Raw genomic sequence first — 25,846 nt, 5'->3', positions numbered from 1 at the left:
CAACTTGTACTTCTCATTGTTGCAACAGGTCCACCTGTATCCTTAAACAACTGTTTTTTCCCCATCTCCTCCTCAAGTTATACTGACATCAAATATAGTGAAAGCAGGGGTTATACTGTGGGGGAGGGACATACAAAGCAACAAAGAGATAATCTTATAAATGCGTTAGAAACACATGCATGAAAGAAAAAAAAACATTAAAATACATATCTAAGGGTTCATTTTCCTGACATCACATTATCTGATCTTTTCCGCTTGACTCATGCATATACTAGATATTGCAAATAAGGGAAACCATGGGACCTATGTTTCTTTGGGCCTGGCTTACTTCACTTAATATAATTTTCTTCCAAGTCTTTCAATTTCCTAACAAATGGGGCAATGTCATTCTTTCTGATGGAGGCATAGAATTCCATTGTGTATATATACCACATTTTCTTGATCCATTCATTTACTGAGGGGCATCTGGGTTGGTTCCATATCTTAGCTATGGTAAATAATGCTGCAATAAACATAGTTGTGCTGGTAGCTTTAGTGTGGTCTTGTTTGTAAACATTTGGGTAAATGCCCAAAAGTGGGATTGCTGGGTCATAGGGGAGTTCTATGTGAAGTCTTTTGAGGAACCTCCATACTGCTTTCCAAAGTGGTTGAACAAGTTTACATTCCCACCAACAATGAAGTAAGGTTCCTTTCTGTCCACATCCCCTCCAGCATCTGTTGTTGTTAGAGTTCTTGATTTTTGCCATTCTAACTGGAGTGAGGTGATATCTCAATGTTGTTTTGATTTGCATTTCTTTTATGGCTAGGGATGTTGAACATTTCTTCATGTGTCTATTGGCCATCCTTCTTTCTTCTTCAGAGAAGTTTCTCTTTAAGTCTTTCGCCCGCTTATATATTGGGCAGTTGTTTCTTTGAGGATTTGTTGTTGGGGGGTTTAATTTTTTGAGTTCCAAGTATATTTTAGATATGAGACCCTTGTCCGTTGTATGGCTAGTAAAGATCTTCTCCCAATCCGTGGGCTTTCTATTGATCTTGCTAGCTATGTCATTTGCCCTGCAGAAGCTCTGCAACTTTATGCAATCCCATTTGTCCAACCTTTCTTTGATTTGTTTTGTTTCCGGGTCTCTATTCAAAAAATTTCAGCCTGAGCCAAGGAGACCTAGGGTTTCTCCTATTCCATCCTGTAATGTTTTCAGAGTGTCTGCTTTGACTTCAAGGTCTTTGATCCATTTGGAGTTGATTCTGGTGCAGGGTGATATATAAGGATCTAGCTTTAGTTTTCTACATGTAGTTAACCAATTTTGCCAGCACCATTTACTGAAGAGGCTGTCTTTGTTCCATTCTATTGTTTTATCTCCCTTGTCGAAGATTAGATGGCTATATGTCTGTAGGTTCATTTCTGGGTTTTCAATTCTATTCCATTGGTCCTGAGGTCTGTTCTTATGCCAATACCAAGCTGTTTTGATTACTATGGCTTTATAGTAGAGTTTGAAGTTTGGTATTGATATTCCTCCAGCAGTGTTCTTTCCGTTGAGGAGCGTTTTTGCTATTCGGGGTCTTTTATTGTTCCATATGAATTTTTGGATTGCCTCTTCTATTTCCTTGAAGAATGAGGTTGGAATTTTGATAGGTATTGCGTTGAAATTGTAGATAGCCTTGGGAAGTACTGCCATTTTCATGATGTTAATCTTTCCAATCCAGGAGCAAGGGAGGCTTTGCCATTTTTTTAGTTCTGTGTTGATTTCCTTTTTCAAGATTTTAAAGTTTTCATCATAGAGGTCCTTCACTTCTTTAGTTAAGTTAATTCCTAGGTATTTTATTTTTTGTGGGGCTATTACAAATGGAGTTGCTTTCCTAATTTCAGCCACACTTTCTATGAGAAATATTTCTATTATACTGTTGAAGATTTCTATATGTTTAGGATCTCTCTTCATTTTGTGTACACAATCTGTCTTCTATATTCACAAAGTAAGCACAAATATATTATTTACCATACTATCTTTATATATTAGGTATTTACAAATACTTTTAGCTAACCAGTTTTATAGACCCTTTATCAGTTTACAATACGGTAATGTAACAGCATGCTCATATGTGGTTTTATTTCTACCACACTTCCAGTTGCAGACACCATGCACTCAAATATGTAATGCATTTCATTCGATCATTTCTTCTTAGGTCTGTCATGTATTCTCTTGGACCAATTCATGCTCCTTGAACTTCACTTTTCCTCTAAATGTGTATAATGATTGTGATTGACTAGTCACACAAATCTGTCAAGAAATCCAAAATGCATTTTGACTTGTGATATAACCTAACTTCTGTAGACATAAGAGAAAACAGAGTCCTCTTTAAACAAAAAAAAAGAAAGAAAAGAAAATCCTCATGGGGCTGGGAATGTGGTTTAGTGGTAAAGTGCTTGCCTAGCATGCATGAAGCCCTGAGTTCAATTCCTCAGTACCACATAAGCAGAAAAAATCTGGAAGTGGCGCTGTGTCTCAAGTAGTAGAGTGCTAGCCTTGAGCACAGAGAGGCTCAGGGACAGAGCCCAGGCCCTGAGATGAAGGCCTAGGACTAGCAATAAATAATAAATAAATAAATAAATAACCCCCCCCAAATAACAGCAACAATAAAATGCCCTGATGTGTTTTGTTTGATCATGCTTTCTCATTTAGAAGGTATTGAAGATGCATATTGAATAGAATTTAAAATACTTTTCTTGGAATTAATTTGTTGCAACCTTAAGCTCAAATTCTCCAAATCATTTCAGATGTATGTGACAGGTGGATGATTGACATGTTATTTCTGCCATGAGATGAATGGAGAACATGTAACACATCACATTTCCCAAGTATTCCTTCAGCAGAAAGATGACAGCGAAAGTCGAGTTTCAGTATGTTTTTGCATAACTCATCAGCAGGGATAGCATGACAGAGGATAATGAGAAGATCCTGACTGCCGAGAATTACAAAGGAAGAGTCACAGTACAACCGAGCTTTCTCAGTTCCTTTGATACTCAGCAAAATCCACACAATCTGGACTCTTGAAACACCTGTACATCTGCCCTTATCCAATGCTTCTAAAATTCCCGTCATACTCTCAGTCACTTTGGGAAGTCACAAATACCATGTATACACAAAGGGCACCACACTGACCCTCGGTGTTTACATCTGTTCTGACTTCTTACATTTTTGTTGGCTATGTTGATTAATTATTTGACCAATCCCTTTCATCTCATTGGCATTGGAGAGGAATATAGCTGAAGAAATAGCAATCATGTTTCCCTTACCATCGTAGTCAGACTTGGTGCAACATCTTTCTTTCCATTGATTCTGGCAATTCTTTGTAGTTCTCTTAAGGCATGTTCTGTTTTCCCAGTTGTCATGAGCCAAGGGACTGATTCTGCGACACAACTACATATAGACAGAAGGAAGTGTTAAGAGGATCAGAGATGCCCTTACTGGAAAGAAACAACTCTCCAATGTACTTGATCCCTCCAACTGAAAAATAGCACGTCTTGATCAATTCTCACTCATAATCCTTTAAAACAGGAATATTGAAAAATTTGATTCCTAATTAAATATTTTCTGATTCAAATACTAAATATATTTCCATTTTCATGTGCTGTTCTGGGGTTTCTTTTTGTACAAGACACGATTGCAAGTTCCATACATGAGTCTAATTTGTAATAAATTTTGCAACATTATAAACATTTATAATATAAATTTTAGTGTTACTCAATATTGTATCACTGAGAAGATTAACCAAAATTTGGTGAGCATCAGAAAAAGTGCTTTGGAAATGAAAAGATTATTTTGTCTCTTAGAAGAATCATCATCAAAAGCTCTATCAATGGCTCTCAGTTAGGAATATTTGTTTAGTGGGATAATGTGAGAAGAATCTCAAGAACGAAAGTGAAAACAAAAATATTTAAATGCAAATGTGATGGAACCATTTATCTAAGTTTATGAATTTATGAGATAACTCATTCTAGTAGAACTGACTTTTTCATGTAGATTTTTATTCCATTATTGAGTCTTACACGCAAAAATGTTTGTAGAGATAACCAAACTTTCATGAAATCACAATCACTTAGGTTAAGCACCTAAGGTAGACACATACCAGACAAACAAAGACACAATGAAGTAGGGCAAGGTGTTGGCCAGTTGGAGCTTGTGCCAGTCTCGGATAGAATAAGCCAGTCCGGCAAGTAATGCTTGGTTAGCACTCAAAGATAATCCTTTCATTGTTACAATTATAGGAAACCATTTTTGTGAAGTATTTTCTAAAACTAAACAAATTAAGATATTCAGTACCACAAAAGAAAGATGCTGACAAGTGAAATAAAACTTATGTGTGACACTGTATTTGATTCTTGTGTCCTGCATCTTGTATATACATTTTTCTAATTTGGGGAGGGGAAGGGAAATAACAAAATGCTGAAATAAGGATACAGGATGACCCATTGTAACAACAAGATGTACAAGACAAAACGAACGTTATAATATTGCGGGGAGGGGAGGTTTGGGAGGAGGAAGGAGTTGGGGAGGTGGGGAGGAAAGGGATGGTAGGAGAAAAACAAAGGAAGGGTAACAATGCTGGATAGGAAATGGACTCATTACCTTGCTCATGTAGCTGTAACCCTCTCTGTATAGTATCGTTACAATAATATATATATATAGATATATATTAAAAAAAACAGGTTTTTTATGAAGGCAAACTCACGAAGGGCCAAGCTACTGTTTTGCAAGGCACTCAAGCAGGCAGACATCAGGAATCTCAAAAGGCAGTAAAGAGAGAAGGAGGGTGCAAATGCACAGGCGAAGCCCAGAATTCCAAAACTTAAGCCAGCAGCAACCAACAATGGTTTCCGTCCAAACCTGTGGAAATAGTTGTTCATTTAATAAAATAACATATAACAAGTATCTTTTCATATCATTAGGGCTTTCCAGGAGAACTTCCATAACATTTTGAAAACTAGTTTTCCAAATGCACATTGTCACCTCCAATTGGATGACAATAGAAATGAAAACAAAACATATATTGTATTCAAGTATTGTAATTGAAATAATAATTCTATGATTTCAATAAAGTAGAATCTATAGCATGTATTTTCAAAAATAATTATTCTGAAAATCATAAATATGTTGGTGGTATCATGCCACATTCCTTTTTGCCCAATGGTATAAAATGAGCATTAAATTTAAGAGAATATATTATGACCTAAAGCCAAAGAACATGAAGCACTTTGTGAAGGTATTTAGATTTTACCTTTCAAATCCACTAGATATATTTTTTAAATAAGGCAAAAAAGTTAAAGTGCTCTGTGTTTCTAATTCTCAGAAAAAAAGAATTCATTAGCTATGATCTTTAGTCTTTTAACTTTTTGTTCTCATTATTGATGAAGACAATGGTGATATATTTTGTCAATTGACTCCTATCATCTTCATTGCAATTCTTTGTAACTGCTATCACATGTAAGTGGAAAATAAGTTATAAATATTTGAAATTTATTATTTTTTATCTTACTGATAGAGTGATAAAATGCCATATTTTGAATGAATACAGAAAGATTCTCATGGTGGATACTAACTCCCAGCTTTTTGCATTTGTTTAACAATATTATGATCTGCAGTTGATTTGTTTATGGATAAGATGCAGCAAGTTTGTCCTAAATGTGCATGTTTGTTCATTTTAGATACATTAGATTTCAGATTCGTTTCTGTATTTGTGATCCTATTGCCATCAAAGCCAGTGTCATTCAGGAGTCACTACTACTTTGTTTTCACCTCTCTTCTTCACTATAATAATTGCATTTGTCTTCCTACTAAGAGTATTGTAATCAACTCAATCTGCTTGTTTTAAATATGCCTTGCTATTAACTTTGATTATCCCTTCCCTAGATTTTTATCTTCAGTTTTTTTAGACAAATTCTCAATAATTGTTTCATCAATGATTGTAGTTCTACATTTTTTCCTGCTTTCATCAAGTATCTTTAAGTCTGACTACAAATTAATTTTCTTAAATCATTATATTAAACATACTTTATACATTATAAATAGCTACCTAGATTCTTTCAAGTTGCTACAATTTCCTGGTTATACCCACTTCTCAATTTAAGAATAACATAAAAATACTGTTTTCACACTTTTTAGAGAGTGACAGTTAGTAAATATCTTTTTGGATCTTGACAATCTGTCATACTAATTACTCTGTTTCAATTTTTCACATTTCCACTTTTTTTATACCTTCCTCCTCCTTTGGAATTTTCAAGCTTTTATAAGTTAGCTTAAGGCTCCCTCCTTATTTGAATCCTAAACTCTGTCATCTAAAGCACAAACCTCAGTTCTTGCCTTTCAAAATTTCTTATTTTGTTGAATCATATCGACATCATTTGGCTTTGGTATTCTGTGTACTCATCTTCTGTTGAGCTGCAAAATTTCTAGGAAAATGTGTACAGTCTTTAAATTGTATTTAGTTGGCAGATGGTTCTTGTTCAGAAGATGAAACTTACTTGTCACCAAAGATGCCAGATATAGGACTGCCCACCAAATGCCCTGCTAGGGAGATGGTCTGTGCAAAGTATCTGAATGATTGAAAATCGCATACCAAGTCCCACTGGAAAATAGGGAAGAAGAACATTATTCAAAATGTGATTTGAACAAAGGTCATGAATAGAATTCATGAATAAATGGTTAGTGTGAAGAAAAAGAATATCAAAACATGTTTGTTAATGTAGACAAGGGCTATTCTATGTACTGGACTAGAATATATGGACAAGTAATTTGTAAAAAAAAAATCTTTGTAATACTCATAATAGAGACTGAAACCTCCATTGCAAAAGAAGACTGTAATAACTAATTACATTTATAACATAATAATTTGTAACGAAAGGGCAGTTCATGATCCCTCAGTTCATAGCACAAATTGCTCTTTCATCATAATACAGAGAGAAACAAATACTCACCTATGGGACTGAAGTCTGTGTTTCATAAACAGAAAGAAACATACTTTGAAAAGAGTCATTTCTTAATTTCCATTATCAAGACAAAAATGCATTCTTTTAAATGAAAATATAAGAGGTCAAATGAAGTCAGTGACCAGAAGTATAATGCATAATCTGAAGAACACCATAAAGAGAGAATGATTTTAAGTGTGGAATCATATCATGTACAATGTAAACACACTGGCAAATTAATAAGTTGGGGTGAAATAAAGCAGAAGAAAAATAGAGGAAAGCATGAAAGAAACAGATATGACCTATTTCCAGCAAACCTGTTGGAGTTGGCATTCAAGAGAAGATGCAATAGAACTTAAAAAAGATCTCAAGGGAAGTACATCCCATGAACACAGCAGCTTCTTGAAGTGTTTCTCTTTGCAGTGCAAAGAGACCAAGAAGCAAAGGCAGTTAGGAAGAAAAACATTAAACAGAGACATGAATAAAACTAGTATGAAGCTAGATAAAGAGGACATGTTTTAAAAAGGAGAAACATATAACAAACATGCACATGTAGACTGTGCAGCCATAACTATGGTGGTAGAAATTGTATAGAATTTGGTGACAAATGTTTTTGATACTCAGAGAAACAAGGAATAGGAATGGTGTATGATTAGAATATAGAAAGGAAGTATATGACAAAGATTTTTATAAAGTGATTTCTTGCTTTTGTTTTCCTAAAAGCTATAGAAATCCCCTGATGTATATTGAGCAATGATTATCATTGTATGTGGGTTGATGAGAAGTTCTTGTGGCAGTACTGAGGAAATGAAGGGAGTTCTAGATGACGCCATAGTAGGAATGCTATTGTACACTTGGGTGGCATTTATAAGACAGAAAAACAATTTGTTCCAGAAAATCTGAAGATGAAAATTGTGTACAACCCTGTGCCTAAGTTACTTTCTTTTGTGAGAAAGAAAAAATTGGTCAAAGTGCCTGCCAAGTTTAAACTTAGAAAGAGGTACTGAGATGTGAAAGATGAGGGTAAGGGCAAAATTGAACAAGTTGTCACTTGAATTAATGCAAAGTATTCTATTAAATCAAAGGATCTTATTATTCTCTCCTCACTTACAACACTGCAGAAAACCTCTTATCTAATAAGGGTGTACTTAGATCTTGTTAAATTAATAACCAATGTCCCAAGATTGAACTATGATCTAGCTTTTGTTAAATTTAAGCTTGTGTGATGAAGCAATGCTCCCAAGCAAAGATCAGAGGTAGAGAAGTGGAATTGTATGCATGGCTAGCTACAGGGGATAACCTCCATCAGCACTTCAGCATCTCTTGATTCTCTATAAAATGAGTGAGTTTGAAGATTTATTTCAACAAGTTCCTTGCATATTTCCTCCTGAAAGATTAAATATGGATTATTTATTTTTATTTTTAGTTGTTGGTCATGAGGCTTGAACTCAGGGCCTGGGCACTGTCCCTGAGCTCTTTTAAGCTCAAGGCTAGTGCTCTATCCTCTGATCCACAGCTCCACTTTTGGTTTTCTGGTGGTTAATTGGAGATAAGAGTCCCAAGGACTTTCCTGCCTGGGATGGCTTTGAACTACGATTCTCAGACCTCAACCTTTTGAGTAGTTATTATGAACCACCAGTGCCTGGAAAAGATAGATTCATATACATTGAAGTCTGTGGCAAATGTTACCAAACTAAATTTTGACAATAATATAAGTATATACAAATGCAAAATTAGTTGAGTATGTGTTGATAGGTAAATACCAGATCTTCAGTTGCTATATAAACAATAAACACAAAACTTTTATAGAGTACACATTAATGTGAAGTTGAAAATGATTGTTACTTTACAACTTAAAACATAATGGGAGGAAACAGACTAGAAGACCCAGAAATAAAGCCATATACTTACAGTTCTATGATATTTGACAAGGGAGCCAAAAATATACTGTGGGAAAATAATAGCCTCTTAAATAATTGATACTGGGAAAACTGGGCCCATATGTAGAAAACTAAAAGTGGATCTCTTTTTGTGACCATGCACCAATATCATCTGAAGGTGTATCAAAGATCTCAATGTGAGAGCTGAAACTTTGAAACTACTGCAAGATGGAGTAGGAGAAACATAAAAACTGATAGGCATAAGCAGGAAGTTTTTGAAAATGAGTCTCAGGGGCATGGCAGGAGAGAGACTTGACAAATGAAATTGTATCAAAATAAAAAGTTTCTGCACAGCAAAGGACATAGTTAGTAAACTAGAAAGATAGTCAATAGACTGGGAGATCTTTACCAGCCATACATCCATTAGAGGACTAATATCCAAAATATCCAAGGAGTTCAACTTTAATAAACCAAACTAATAAACCAACCAATAAATGGGCAAAGGAGCTAAAGAGAGACTTCACAGAAGAAGCAAGAATAGCAAATAAACACATGAAGAAATGCAGATAAAAATAATTCTTCACCCCAGGTAGATTGGCAAACATCAATAATTCAAACAACAAATGTTGGCAGGGATGTGGGGACAAAGGAACCCTCGTGCACTGTGAGTAGGAATGTAAACTAGTACAACAACTCTGGATGGCAGTCTGGAGGTTCCTCAAAAAAGAACTTCCCTATTACCCAGCCATTCAATTCTTGGGCATCTTCCCAGAACATTGCAAGTCAGGATACGGTAAAGACACCTGCACATTCACACCATTCACAATAGCCAAGCTATGGAAACAGTCCAGATGCCCTACAATATGATGGATGTGCATAATGTAGTACATTATGCACAATGCAATTTACTCATGTCATTTGCAGGGAAATGGATGGACTTAAAACAAATCATGTTAAGTGAGTTAAGCCAAGCTCAGAGAGACAAATGGTACATGTTTTCTCTCATTTGAGGAAGGTAGATCTAAACTACAACTGGACATGATAACTTATATAGGACTCTAGAAATTCACACAAAAACAGTGAAAATAAATGAGGATACTCTTAGGTGAGGAACTCAAGGGTGTAACTCTTCTGAACATTTATAACATTATCTATCAAAACCAATTCTAGGAAATGGAAACATTTTTTTAAATTGTTGTTTGGCAAGGCCATATAAGGCTACCAGCGCAACTATGTTTATCATAGCATTATTTATCATAGCTAAGATATGGAACCAACAACCCAGATGCCCTTCAGTAGATGAATGGATCAATAAAATGTGTATATATATATATGTATATATGTATATATATATATATATGTATATATATACATATATACATACATATATATATATATATATATATATATATATATATATATATATATATATATACTTACACACAATGGAATTCTATGCCTCAATCAGAAAGAATGACATTGCCCCATTTGTCAGGAAATGGAAATACTTGGAAAAAATTATATTAAGTGAAGTAAGCCAGGCCCAAAGAAACATAGGTTCCATGGTTTCCTTTATTTGCAATAACTAGTCCATGTGTAGAACAAGCAGAAAAGGTCAAAAGCTATGTACATATGACCATAGAAGACGATGTTTAGTGAAATGAACCCCAAGATAGGGACACAAATATCTTTTTTTTCTTGCTATTGTTTCTAACGTATTTATAATGTACCATGTGATGTTTTTGTTTCTTTGCATGTTCCTCCCCCACAGTATAACTCTTGTTTTCACTGTATTTGATGTCAGTGCCCTGCATCTTGTATATACACTTCTCTAATTTGGGGAGGGGAAGGGAAAAAACAAAATGCTTAAATAAGGAAACAAATAGTCCCATTGTAACAATGAGATGTACAAGACACTATGTTGAAAACTAACTTTACAAAGTTGGTGGGTGGGTAGGGTTGGGGGAAGGGGTGAGGGGGTAGGGAGTAGTTTTGGAGGTGGAAGGAAAGGGATGGTAGGGGGAAAACAAAGGAGGAGGCAACAATGCTCCATAGGAAATGTACTCATTTCCTTGCTCATCTAACTGTAACCCCTCTGTACAGTATTTTTACAATAAAAATATACAAAAAAATAAAAAAATGTTTTATTAAGAGGGGCAAAAAGGGACACAGAAATGGAGGGAGAAGGTTGAACAAATGCAATCATGTTATTCAGAAAATACTATATAGAAAATAAACTACAAAATTTGTGGGCAAAGATGGGAGGGGAAACTCGGGGAAAGTACAGGAAGGGGTGAAATTGTCGAAGAAGAAATGTACTCATCACCTAGCATGAAATGGTAACCCCTCTTTCCAACATCTTAATAGTAACAATAAAATTATTTTAGAAAAAAACCATGATAGGAGGAAATAATTTAGTACAACAGAGAACTATGTGACTATCTTATTAATTATAAATCTGAAATGTATATAAAAGTTACTAAATATTTATGCTATAATTTTGGAATTATCCTTAATTAGATTCATCATATAATCACATTATCACCATAACGAAATTGCTCAAAGAAGTCTCAAGTACCTAAACAGAAAGCCAGAACTAGAATTTAATGTTAACAATGAAAACTGTATCCACAAAGTATGAATGCTAAAAGAGTCTGAATTTGGTATAAAAAGGTCTGATGTTACTAAAATTTTACCTAAGTTATTTATCAAAAAAAAAAACTAGACCCATTGAAAACTTAACTGGAACAAATATTAAATACCTAACCTACTTAAAATATGACTTAATACTTAATCATAGAGAGGAATGTTTTTAAAAATTAACTATTAAAATGAAAATTGGTAGTGATATGTAGCATATGGATTCCATGTATAATATTATCCTTTAGATAGAAAATTAATGAATCTTAAATTCTGTGTGATCGCAATAATTGTAGCTAGAGTGATGACATTTTAGGATTGTATGAGGATTCAGTGATGTTAGTGTTTGAAGGTACTTGTCCAAAGCACATTTCAGTTGGAAAATTTCTATATAATGTTGTCTCCTCCCCCTCCTCTCCCTCCCCCACCTTGTCCTCCCTCTTTCCCTTCCTCTTCTTCTATACTGGATCTTGAACTCAGGGACTTGTGAGCTCAGCTTGGCTTTGTTCAAGGCTAGTGCTCTATCACTGGAATCACATCTCTACTTCTGGCTTTTTGATGGCTAATTGAAGAAAAATTTCCTGGATTTATATTCCTGAGTTGGCTAGAAACAGGATCCTGAGGAATCAGCCTCCTGAGGAGCTATTATTTTCTTCTTGAAACTTTCTGTTTAATTAGTTTTAAATAATATTTTATAAAAATGAAATTACACAGTGGAAGAACCTTAACATTTATTTTAAATGGACCAAATCTGGACAAGGATTAGAAATAAATGCAGTCCACTGGACATGAAGTTATTAAGGAGGAATGAAAACTCTGTTGTCCAGTTTTCTCTCATTCTGCATTATGGAAGAAAACTTAAACATACATTAAGTAACATACAATATTTATCATGACCCAAACATAATATTTGAATGAATAGAAGAACATTTTTGAATACTAAAACTAATTTTTATCAGACAATTCTATATGATATTCAGTTGTTAAATATCTTACCTATATGTGCATACCACCCTATTCTAAGTTATTTTCATATCATGTAGATGATTACTAATCTGATAACTTAGCAAAGATAAAAATAAATAACCTGAGAGTGCCGTAAACGAAGCAAGATGTAAAATTATCTGGTTCCAAATAGCAAACTATAGCAAATAGCTGCTCAACTGTGAAACTGAGTGACAGATCTAAGATGTTCACCACCACCATCTGAATCCTGAGAATCACCCGTCATCAAAATATATAACTATATCACACTCAAATATTTTGCAGACAGTCGGGTATGTCACTTTTCTAAATACATGGAAGTAATTCTTTTCTAAGGATAAAATAGGAAACCCATAAGGTATTAGTGAAAGACAAAAACTACAGCTCCTCACATTGGTAGTATAATATCTATCTAAAATATACCTGTGTGCGTGCGTGTGCATGTGTGTGTGCGTGTGTGTGCGCGTGTATTCATTCATTCCTTTCCTTAGTTATTGAGACTAACCTCAGTAACTATGGTTGAAGTGAAGACACTTTGGTCATAGGTCCATCCATCCAGGCATGGCTCTGTCTCCAGCTCGGTGTTATTCACGGCTGACACATTGGGACTTAGGAGTTGCCACTGGGTCTGGTGGAAGCGACGACACTGCTCAGGCTTCTGGTTTGGGTCCAGGGGGATGGAGAGCCTCAGCAGAACTTCCATAGTCAGATTTGTGGTGATGTTGGACTTTGATTTGAGATCGAGGAGGTGGACAGAGCAATGGTGAGCAGGGATGGCTGCTGTAAAGTTCTCCATGAAGTCATGCTGGGCTGACAGCATGTTTAACAATAGTAAAAGAACAGCAGTGAAAATCTGAAACCTTCCAGAGTCACCCACCTGTTGTAGAAGTTCCTCAAAGGCCATAGCTAGGTCTGGGAGTATCTGCTGCAGAACAAGAGGTAGAGACGGCAAGAGATCAAACAGTGAGCTTACTGCTTTAAAAAGTTTTTCCCGGATTTGAAGGTGAAAAATGTTAAATAGAAAAATTGCTCTAACTTCTTCATAAAAGGTTATGAAACCACTTGGATTATTTTAACTACAATGAGGACCCCATGTTTTATTTCTTGGAGAAAGAGGTTAGGAGATACAGGCAACACGTAACTTACATCATACAGTGTTGTTCATTCTGTGTCTGACTTATGGAATGATGAATAGAGAGTTCCATGGTCATTTATATTGTAGCAATGGTTGAAATCCTTTTTTGATTATTTTGGCTGGATAATTTTGTTTGTGGATATATATATATATATATATATATATATGTATATGTATATACATATATACACACATGCACACACATCCATATATATACATATATGCATATGGGTATATAACATACATGTATATATAATGTACATATTTATGTATAGTACATATATAATCACAGTCCTTATCCATTGGTATGCCATATACATTATTTACAGCAAATATGCAAATAAAGATTCCACATGGCTATACAAATACAAGACATATGCGTTGAGAAGTGTGTGAAAAAGGGAGAGTTCTTGCATCCTGATGATGAAATTGCAAAGTACTAAAGCTATTGTGAATAGTACTGAGACACTCCCCAAAGTTACAAGTAGAACTTCCATGCGAAGCAGCAATCCCACATCCAAATGTAAAGACAAAGGAAACAGTGTGCATATTGAAGGGATATATGCACTCCCATGGTCACTGCAAAATTACATACATTAGTCAAGTATGGGAGATATTAAGCATCCAACCCCAGGAAATCATTTTGATCAAATACGTTTACTCTTGTTTCTTGAAGCTATACATGCTTAGGCATCATAAGCAAATACATAGTACATATATTATATAAATTATGTAAATGGAAACAAAAAATACACACTCTAACAGAATGTTGGCAAAGAAGTTATGTGTTCCCTGAACACGATGAAGGGCTAATCAAATTTACATGGAAGAACCACAAGAAGTTGTCATGATATTAGATAGGAGTAGGAGAACATTGCAAATTAAGCCATGGGGTTACAAGCTACTAGGCTGAACATAGGACAATCACATGCTGAGGGTGCCTCTTACAGGAATATGGTGGGGTAACAAGGGCAGAACAGTCATATATATACATATATATATATATATATACACACACACACACACACACACACACACATATACATATATATCATGAGAGTCTCAGAAAGGTGGAAAGGGGTAGAGATCAAAGAGGTAAGTTTAGAATTATTTATTTTTCTCAACTGTATCCTTCGAACTTATGGAGTATACTGAATTAGCTGAAACTTTTAAGTATTAATTAAGGTGTTAATTAAGTTGATGGTTTATCTACCCACCATATTGTATTCATAAACTATAACAGCAATTGGTACCCATACATGGGCACAACTATAAGTTGTTCAGTTACAATTTTAAAAATTAACAGCTACAAAATTACAGAAAGGGTTAATGAGGTTCAACAAGAAAATGATACCTATGGTAACATAAGCAATAAGGTAGCAATTCAAGGTACTAAAAGCAAAGTTCTCTTATGGTTATTAAATGCTCTTTTTAATTTCCAAGCAAGGGCAGTTTAGGACAACCATTGGCCTTTTATTTTCTTCTGCAAATAAGCTCTTCTTTTTTGACAATTAATTTTAATATTCATATTGTTACCTTTAATTTCCTATGATAGTACAATAAAAACAAAATGAAACAAAACAAGGTAAGAACCTACCTTCTTAAGGCTGCTGATGAGCTCCTAGAAGCATATGGAGAGAAATTGTGTGTGTGTGTGTGTGTGTGTGTGTGTGTGTGTGCCAAAGAGAACACCAAGAATAAGCCCAATAAAGTTAATGTGTTACCTCTTCTCATGTCCACTCCCTGAAAACTCAAGTAACATAAATTGGTTTAACTGCATTAAGTTATTCATATTTTCTCCTCAAAGCTCATATTTGCTACAAAAGAAAAACACTCAGATGTCCAGGTAATCTGTGGAAATCAAAGTGGAAATTAGTCAATTTTGAAATTAATCAACCTTGAAATGAATCAAAGTAGAATCCCACCAGGGTTTCTGGGAAAGAACCAGAGTTGGAGTCAGAACAATGCTACCCTTTTCCTTCTCTGCTTTCTGCTTTTATACAGAGCTAAAACTCATACTATAAATGTGTTCCACCACACTTGCATCACTACGATGGAGGCTTATCCTCCAGAGCATAAATTACACACAAGCCATGGAAGTCTAACCTTGTTTCCCAAGGTTCATGTTTAACTCACATTATAAAATGAATTTCAATACTGGTCTATTCCTCTTTCAAAAATCGCCCAAATTGTTCAGGCAGTAGTAAAGCATGTGCAGAGCCAGGCCCTGGTAGATCATACTGTAGTCCTATCTACTCACAGGCTGCATTCTTTGGTTGGAGGTTCCAATTAGCCTGGGCAGGAAAATTTCATGAGACTTTAATCTCCATTAACCACCAGAAAGTTAGAAGTGGAGCCATATAGCTCAAGTAGTCGAATGCTAACCTTGAGTAAAAAGGCTTAGGGACAGCATCCAGGCCCTGAGGACATACAAACACACATATACACACGTTCAACTCTCCCTCCCCAAACGAACACCCCCAAATACAAAAGCACATGTATAGGTGAGGCCACGGAGGATACAACAATAGCATGAGTAAAATGAAGCCACGTTCATTGCACCAGAAGCTCAAATGCTTTTCAGAAAGCATTAAGATTACCTCCAAGCTACCGTAAGCTCACAGATTGGGGAGTACAAACTTATTTCATGTTGGGAATCATTTCAGGATTTGTAACCCATTATCCTATGAGTAGGACACTCAAAGAAAGCTGTAGCCATGGCTCTAATGGGCCCAGTTCCAGCTTGCCCTGGAACATACCTTGCTGTGTATCCTTGGGATGACCATTTTACAAGCATGAAGACTGCATGATGTACGGGGTCACGAGGATTTGTTTTACAAGATTTCACCAGGGGGATAGGGGATGAGGGGTTCCCTATGAATTGCTCCCAATGGTGTGATTTGTGGGACTTTGAGAGTGAAGCCACAGCTGCACTGGAAACCCCAGAAAGGTGACAGCAATGGGCAAGCTTTGTCGAAGGAAGCTGTGGGCAGTAGCTGACGCAGTGTCAGGGAAGGGCCGTGTGGATGGCAGCCAGGGGGGCTGGAGCATGGGGATCTTCCACGTCTTTGGAGACCACTATCTTTCCCAGTGTGTATCAGAGAGTAGACAGAGCTTGTAGGTCTTAAGTTGATCTTTCATTTATGTAGTCCCTCCTTGCTATTCACCTATCCTTCCCTTTTAGCATGAGAGAGTACACTCTACACTGCTCTTACGCTTGTTTCTTGTGAATGTGTTACTCATTAGGAGAGACTGACAATAGTTTGCCTTGAGTGTAGACAAGACTCTGGACTTGGACGTTTGATTAAAGTTCAAATATTAATACTTGGGGAGCTATTGGTAGAATAAGAACACATACATCTCAAAATAGTCAATAAACAACTTATCAGTGATCGACAATGGCCACTTGGTGTGTGCACTAATTTCTAAGATCGCTTTGGATATGAGAAAAGAAATCAAACTTATTCTTCCACCAAATGTATACAATGATCTCCCTTTCTTTTCCAGCATTTGTCCTACCTTTTTGAGAATGATAATCAAGAAGCTTTGTATTTTTAAGTGGACTTGTGAAAACAAAACCTCCTTGTATAACTAATTCATGTAAATGAATAAAAAATAGAATATGTAAATCCCTAAACAGATCAAGTCTGATGAAACAAATATCCCTATAGAAAGAGAGGGAGAGAGAGAGAGAGAGAGAGAGAGAGAGAGAGAGAGAGAGAGAGAGAGAGAGAGAGAGAGAGAGAGAGAGAGAGAGAGAGAGAATACAACATCAAAAAGTAAGAGGGATAAGATTCAAAGTAAAATGAAAAACATTGAATAAGACAAGGCTGAGTTTCCTGTTCTTTCATGTTATCAGTGAAGAAATGCAGAATCCCAACCTAGGACAAGTGTGACTTCTTTGTCTTCTTTCAAAGCTATGCAGCTATGCACCCCCTGCTAAGAATATAATGTGTATGCATTTGCTCTTCTTTTCTTTGTGTTTCTTGTTTAGTAGCCAGTGGATATCCTTTGTCAGCCATGCCCCCTGTGCGACTCTTAGCTTGGCTGTATCTAAGTGTCAGGTAGAGTGCATTACACACTTTCCACCAGCTGGTCAGGTCTCCCACCTTCCAGGGTCTGGTTGTGCAGTAGGGAAGCAGTGTGAAAGTGTAGCAGCTGGGGAACACTGGTGGGCTTCCTTGCCTGAAACAGCTTCTATATGGATTGCCTCCATAGTGCTTGCAATGCTTTTTGGAGCTCTTGCAGCTAACTTCAATAGTGGACAGCTCCAAAGGGGAAGTAGTCTCCCCTATGTTCCACCACGTTGAGCTCTTTGATTCTCTGACTTCATTTGTCCCCTATGGTGAGAACAGCATTTCAGGACATCACTTACCAGGTCACTGTGACCCTTTTTGGGAGCTCTCCTAGACAAAACAATGCAGGGAACTTTGAGTCCTAAAGCAGAAGGTTTAAGTATTAACCCCTTAACATTGTTTCATGCCATGGCACTGGACCAAATACCAGGATGAAGCAAGAACATTCCTAGTGCCAATATGCAACTGCAGACTCCAGACTTCCTTCCTTCCTGTTAGACTGCCAATTCTGCTAGATACTAGAGCTAGTGTTAATTTTGTTATCTAATTCTATCACCTTAGTGCCTCCCCTGTCCTCTATGGGTATACTTCTGGGTGTCTCCCACATTGAGTCACTTTCTGTTTCTCTGTTCTACTCTCCAGATTGTGTGGGTTATTTCTCTACTGTTCTGTCTGCTCACTACTAAAACTTTAGTGTCTTCTATTTGTCTCACACACCACTCTCTGTATCTGTTTCCCTTTTCATGTTTTGTTTTTGTGATATTGGAGCTTACTTAAACTTAGAACCTGTGCTCTCACATAGTGTTTTCTGTTTCATGCTCAGTGCTTTACAACTTGAGCCATTCATCCAATCCTGCTTTTTTTCTGGTTCATTGCAGTAAAGTCTCATGGACTTTTCTTTCCAGGTGGCTTCAAACCTCAATCCTCATATTTCAGTTCCTGAAGAGCTAGGAGGGCCCGGCAGCATGGTTAACCATTTTAAAAGAATAGTAATAAAAATCTGAAACCTTTCAGGGTCACCAACCTGCTGTAGAAGTTCCTCAAAGGCCGTGGTTACGTTTGACAGTATCAGTTGCAAAATTTCCACTTTAAAAGGTTTTCCTGAATTAGCAGGCTAGAAAAATGGAAGCTTTCACTTGCTGTTTTCCAACAGTGTTTTTACTTTCCTCAATTTCTCAGTTAAATCCTGGAGGTCACTTGAATTATTTTCAGTGCCAAAAGGGCAACAACTTTTGTTGCATAAGTATAGACATTTCAAGGAGCTGCTTCCAAACAGTAAACCTTTAGGAATGAAAGTTAATATGTTACATATTCTGCTTAGCTCTCTGTTCATGGGATTTTAAATATTAAATTGACATATAAAGATTATATACATAGATACTATTATATACATATAATATATATAAAGATTATATACATATATACTATTATGTAATATATTATACTAATATTATATATTATATTGTATATATGCATATATAAAGATTATGTACATATATGTATATATATATATTCAATGTATACACTGTAGTAATTGCAAAATTAATGAGCAACCAAGATCATGATCAAATCAATGAACACATCCGGACACTTTCCATTTGTACTTTAACAATGTTCACTCTTCCTTTTCCCCTTGCCTGGACACCTGATTCTATTATATAAGTTCAGTATTTTTAGATTTTCACAAGTATGTTAAATCATACAGTACTTGTTTTTATCTGCCTGGCTTATTTTTCTGTAGAATAATGTCCTTTAGATTCATTTAAAATATCCTAAAAAGCTGGATCTTCTTCTTTGTAAGATAGTGAACATGCCATTATCTAAGAATATGGAATAGAAAAATATGTAAATACATGTAGTAATGGAACACTTATATAAGGGAATGTGCATATATATTCCATATGTTTAATTAACTACTGAAAAAATTTAAGACACCCAGCATCACCAATAACAAAGAACTAAAAATTTAAAAAAACAGGAATAATTCACGTCACAACTTTTAAAGATGTGTTGGTGAATGGAGGTAGGAGAATGTTCATATATTGTAAAAAGATGAAAAAGATCCTTCAAACATTACAAATGTAACTATCATGCAAATCAACACTTCTTCTGATGAGCTATAAATCCAATTTCTTTTAAAGGAAAGTGATTTTTAAGAACTGCAAAATAGAAAAGGGGTTTGTTAAAGGTGACAAAGGGTAGAACAATTCAAAAACTAAAACATCTATTTTATCTTCCATGTCATTTTTATCTACTAGGTAAGCTGAAACTCTAAGATTTGAGATGACCATGTAATAGACTGATTTAATTATTATACACTATATTTATAAATTATAACATGAATTTGTACCTGATAAGTATATACAGCTACCATTTGTGGAGCTGTAATTTTTTAAAAAAAATTTTAATCCAGAAATACAGAAGAAAAACATGAAGAAAATGATCACTGTAGTCATAAATCCTATCACATAGCCATGTAAGGTACTAAAATGAGCATTCTGGTCTTTTTTCTAAGATTCTCATCCAGACTCTTCCAATTATCATTGGAATTGCCAATTTCCATTGCTCATTATCTAATACCAAAGCTGCTTTCATACTTTCAAGGATAACCGTAGCGATGACCACAATCCAAGGTATCCGTTTTCTCTATTAGTTTTCTATTAAATACTTGAGGGTGGATCAGTTTGAATAGAAAGCACAACATCTTCATTTTATTTCAGAAGGTCTTTAAAAAAATTATTGTCAAGGTGACATACAGAAGGCTACAGTCTTTCGACATAACGATTTGTACATCTCATTGTTGCAATGGGTCCACCTGTATCCCTATTTAAACAATTTTTTTCCCTTCCCCTCCACAAATTATGCCAACATCAAATACAGTGAAGCAGGAGTTATACTGTGGGGGAGGGACATACAAAGCAACAAAGAAATCATCTTATAAATATGTTAGAAACAATCGCAAGAAATAAATAACATTTGAATACTTATCTTGGGGTTCATTTCACCTAACATCAACTTATCTGAACTTTTCTGCTTGTCTGGGGGGTGGGTGGGTATGGGCGGGGAGATGGGAAGGGATGGGAGGGGGAAACGAGGGAGGAGGCAACAATGCTTGATAAGAAATGTACTCATTATCTTGCCCATGTAATTGTAACTCCTCTATATGGTATTTTCACAATAAAAAAATAAAGGAAAAAAAAGAAGGTTATAGTCACATAAGTAAGGTAACAAGTACATTTCTTGTCATACTTGTTACTCCTTTCCCTCATTTTCCCCCATAATCCCTCCCTGCTCTCCACTCCACCCCTCCCCACAAGTTGTACAGATCATTTCCAACATATTGACTTGTGTATATCCCTGTAGCATTCGTTCCCCCCTTGTCATTTGTCTCACCATTCTGCTGCTCCCTTTCCCTTTCCTAATTCAAATAAACATATCTACAATACCAGAGTACCAAAATCAAACACAGTGACAACAGGGGATATACCATAGGGGGAAGCACATGCAAAAAACCCAAAAACTCGCATAGTGTATTAAGAAGCAACAACAAAAACCTCTGTGTCCATGCCTTGGAGTGTCCGAGATAAGTACTAATTATTGCAAATAAGGAAGCTGACAGATCTAGAGGTTGTAAGTCCAAGATATCATAGAGCTCACTGGTTTTATCTCTGATAAGAGCCTCAGGATTGGTAGGTAGTGTCACAATGGTGGGAACAACAGATGGTATCAACAGACAGGAAGACTAGTTGTCTTTCAGGAGATGGTCTTGCTCTTAGAACAATTTGCTCTCATAAGTACATAGTCAGTTCTCTTGAGGCTTGACCCCAGTGACCTCAGACCTTTCTACTGGCCCCTTTTCCTACATGTCCCATTATATCTCTTTTCACCACATTGAGGAATAAGCCTCAAAGACATGAATTGTGGGACACACATGCCATCCTAACTGTAGTACTCATCCACCATGACTAAACCCTGCGTGAAAAAATAAGCTGGGCATATGATTTTGTCACTCTAATGGTGTTCCTCAAAAACAAACAGAAATATTCAGAAAAAAAATGCAGTCTGTAGTCTTTAGATTGAGCATACTGAGTATAGACTATTGTTATTAAGAGACAATTTTCTTTTCATCCTCAGTAAAAGCATCATGCTCAATTTCTTTTCCTGAAGTCATAGACAGAAAGATGCTATAAGAAGTATAATCTCTTTCCATTGTTAATAGCTATCTCTGAGACTTTATTCACAGAGAAAATGGAATCGAAGGGTGATGTCAGGGTGGAGGCAGGATTCAAAAATGAAGAGTCTAACAGGAGATTTTGGCTGTCTAAAGGTGAGGGAATTTCCCACAGGTCAAAATAAGCATGACAAAGTATAGCTGGAATTGAACAAGCACGGAGTCCATAGCAATCCAATCAAGTCATGCAGTAGTTTGTATTAGCATCCAGCAGTGGAGCTTAATAGGTGCTTCTGGAGGGTGCTCAGAAGACCAAAATGCTAGGAGAAGAGCACACAACAAAGGCCAGGCTGATAAAAGTTCATGTGAAAAATGAAGATTCTTGTGGGAGTCATATCACACCATGACAGCAAGTTTAGTTGCATACTCTATGTCTGACACCCTGACACACTGGTGATGTGTTCCAGCCCCTAATATACTCACTCAAGTGCAGGTGTATGGCCCATTGTGTGGAGAAAGAGAGTAAGGTCAAGACTTGAAAATGAGTTGAAAGGGTAAGTGTCACAGATTAAGAAAATGAGGAGGTGAAATAGTCAAAATAAATTGAGAGAAAAGAGAAAAACTAAAAGAGGAAAGGAAAAAAAAACATAATAAACATAAAGCAAATGAAAAAGCAGTCAAATTTTCATTATCAGTGAGGGGTCATCTGTGCTCTTTTTAAAAAAATTTTTTTATATTTTTATTGTAAAAATACTGTACAGAGGGGTTACAATTACATGGGCAAGATAACTTTCCTCCAAGCGGGTAAAACATCTGGCCGTGTTGAGTCTTGTTCGGGTTGTACTGTGTATATCCTGTAACATGTTAGGATAAGGTGTATAGTACAGAAAAGTCCTTACTGCTTCTATGTGAGGGGAGAAGGACTTGCTTCTGCTGTTCTATTTCCAGAATGTCCCAGGATGTGAAAGGCTTGTCCATTGGCTCTTCTATCTCAAGGACATGCACATGACCCTCTTGGCTAATACTGATGATATTCCCTTCTGATCTCATCCACTCCGAGCTACTGCACCAGTGTGGATGGGATTTCTGCTGTTGAGATGGATTATAGAAAAGTCTGGCAGTGCTCCTCATCTAGAACCTGCTGGGTTAGCGTGGGCAGATGTCCTGGGGTTGATGCACATTATAGAAATGATTGGTAACTCTTGCTTTTTCCTGCTCTAGTGCAAGCATGGTCATGCATGCCTGCTGCTCTGTGTAGCACTCACGCACGGCAGAGTCGGGCACCAGTTCTTCTCTCACACCACTCTTCTGGGGTCCTCTAATGTAGACATGTAGTCCATTGTTCTTTGTGTGGAGCTACTGTGGCATCCCCAGATTCTGCTTGATAACCTGTTTCACATTGAGCAGAAGACCTAGCTCAGATCTGTCATGCCTTTTCCCCTAAATGGAACTTGCAATTCTTTCTATAGTTGAATGGATCCATTGACACATCAGGTGCATGAGTCATGTCAGAAAAAGAAAAAGAAAAAAAACCTCCACAAAGTTCAGAGGCTTCTGACTCACATTGTGCTTGATACTGCCAACCGAGAGGGCATAAGTGAAACTGAATTGGAGGATGAACTGTTCTCAGAAGACAAAGTAATCCAGCTGCTTCAATCTGGCCTGTATTCATGAACATTGACAGAATTGCCATGATTGTGGATTTGGATTTAATTGAAACCTATCCTACAACCAGAAAGAGAAATATATAGCCAAGTGAAGAGTACATAAAACATTTACTCAACTTGACATGATGGAAAAGAGAACTAAAGTTTACTTAGGGGCCACAGTGATACTGCTAGCTCCCAGGCCAAGGAACATTTCCAGTCAGAAACTTTGAAAGTTGAGACAGATAATGAACATGATGCCAGGAATTTAATAACCAAGGAAAAAGAATACAAACACTAGTTTCTGCCCAATTTAGGAAATAATGAAGTGAGTTAGTAAGAGTTTTTTTTTTCCCCAGTCTTCTCTAGATGTCTTATTTATGACCTTATATCTTCTGATTCTTTCTTTGATGATAATGCTTATTAGATTTGGTTAATCTTACATGTCAACATAACAGGACTGGGAAAAACCTAAGGTATTGGAAAACCACATTTCTAGGTATGTTTATAAGGACATTTGTGGGCTTTATTTATAAGATTATGAGGGCTCTGACCTAAAGAATGAATAATCTCATTTGATGTCATTGTTGGGAGATGGTAAAAAGTTGGAGTTGAGACTTAGTTAGAGCAAGTAGGTTGCTGGGGATGTGTTCTTTGGGGCAGTATTTTGTCTTGATCACTTCCTACGCTCTTTCTTTGCTTCCTGACAACCATGATGCTCTTTGTTCCACCGTGTTTCCCTTCTGTGATGGATTGCCTCTTCTGAGACTAGGAGCCGAAACAAAGCCTTCCTCCCCCTCAAGTTGTTTCCAAGTGTTTTGTCACAATAGTTCCCCTAAAATAATTAATACAAGGTAGACTTATCCTTTTAAAATTATTACTCCCTAAGAAAAGTTAAACTATTTTTCATTTAATATTACATGAGCAAGACAATACCCAGTCCAAGCCTGAAAAACTGTCAGCATTGAGTTCTAACAATCTCTTGGGTTAAAATGTTTTAAAAACAGATAACTGTGCATAGATTAAAAATGAGATTAAAGTTTTCCTATAATGTTTCAAGATTCTGCTGTGTTAGTTTCTTTCATAGTGTTCAGAGTTTATTGTCATATATGCACTTCAATATTTTATTATTATCTATTATAATGGTAATCTAAATAGTTGTAACATCACACTTCTAGAAATTCCCTTCTCTGTCTTTAAGTCTCAGATCCATTCTTGGGAAAGATTATTTCTTCCATATCTCCCTGAAATATTCTCTGTCAGCAGTAGGCTATTTGATGTTTTCCTTTTATTTTCCTTTTATTCCCTCAGTAGCAAATTTCTCAGATTTACAGTTCTTTCATATTAGAGTTTATAATTCTTTCATAATATTCGGTTTCCACACCTTGACCCACCTTAAAACAGAATTTGGTACCAAAAGTGGTCCCAATAGATGGATTTACGAAAGTATGAGTTGCAATTGCTTATTTAGGATGGAACTCAAGGGATTAAATGTATAATCTATTGATTTCTAACTTCTCCATGCCTAATTCACCAAGTTGCTGTTACTATGGCATTAGTTGTTTTTTGTTTGTTTGCTTGTTTTTGCTAGTCCTAGGGCTTGATCTCAGTCTGGGCTCTGTCCCTGAGCCTCTTTTGCTCAAGACTATTATTCTACCACTTGAGCCACAGTGCCCCTTGCATCTTTTTCTGTCTACATGGTACTGAGGAATTGATCCCAGGGCTTCATGAATGCTAGGCAAACACTAATCCACATTCCCAGCCCCTAGATTTTTTGTGAGGTTTCATCCGTAGAGGGAATCAGAGTATGGGGCTTTTGCTCTGTTCTGGTTCCTGGTGCTGGACTAGCATGCATGTCACCAAGGAGTTGTGGCTGTCAGGGAATGGGAATGGCACTCCCTCAGTGGGAAGTTGCCGTCAAGATGGTTTTCTGGTTGATTCAGCAGCCCCATCCTCAGTTTCCCGGCAGGATTTGCAGCCCTCACTGGCATTTTTGTACACGTTTAGGCTGTCTCATTTCCACAATGTAAGTTCCACAGATGTCCCACTCGACTTCTTTGAAGTATGTCTGTCTTTCCTCTAAAAGCCATAAAAAGCCACAGTAAATTCCATGCTTCCCCCATTCAGTTTCCTGGAAAGCTGAGCTGCAACTGAAGGTTTCCTGCTGAATTCCATGTATAAGCATCTGGCTTGTGCATGTTGAACCGGGTCTACGTCATTAATGTCCTAGTACTGCAAGCTCCTGTGGCCAGCTTCCCAGAGAGTTTGATGCATTTGCAGACTCCACAGCTCACTGGTTAGCAGTGGCTTTCTGTTGAATCCATCTGTGCTCTAGTTAGTTTCCTAGCAAGCTCAA

The 25,846-nt window shown here is 36.5% G+C and overlaps 1 protein-coding gene across 1 annotated transcript in view; it reads right to left on the bottom strand.

The window, feature by feature from the left end:
• LOC138806328 (solute carrier family 22 member 22-like) overlaps positions 1-15,236 on the bottom strand; it is a 28,595-nt gene extending 13,359 nt beyond the window's left edge. The window contains exons 1-6 of the mRNA XM_069991838.1: positions 15,195-15,236; positions 12,968-13,387; positions 6,515-6,618; positions 4,726-4,880; positions 4,123-4,291; positions 3,290-3,413 (exon numbers count right to left, since the gene is read on the bottom strand). Coding sequence (XP_069847939.1) covers positions 3,290-3,413; positions 4,123-4,291; positions 4,726-4,880; positions 6,515-6,618; positions 12,968-13,366 — 951 coding nt within the window. The 5' untranslated portion in view covers positions 13,367-13,387; positions 15,195-15,236. The remainder of the gene's footprint in view (positions 1-3,289; positions 3,414-4,122; positions 4,292-4,725; positions 4,881-6,514; positions 6,619-12,967; positions 13,388-15,194) is intronic.
• Positions 15,237-25,846: the final 10,610 nt, after the last annotated feature.

Source organism: Dipodomys merriami, unplaced genomic scaffold (assembly GCF_024711535.1).
Source record: "Dipodomys merriami isolate MVZ:Mamm:240054 unplaced genomic scaffold, mDipMer1.0.p SCAF_4, whole genome shotgun sequence".
Taxonomy (NCBI): domain Eukaryota; kingdom Metazoa; phylum Chordata; class Mammalia; order Rodentia; family Heteromyidae; genus Dipodomys; species Dipodomys merriami.
This window is presented reverse-complemented; position numbering and strand designations above follow the sequence as displayed.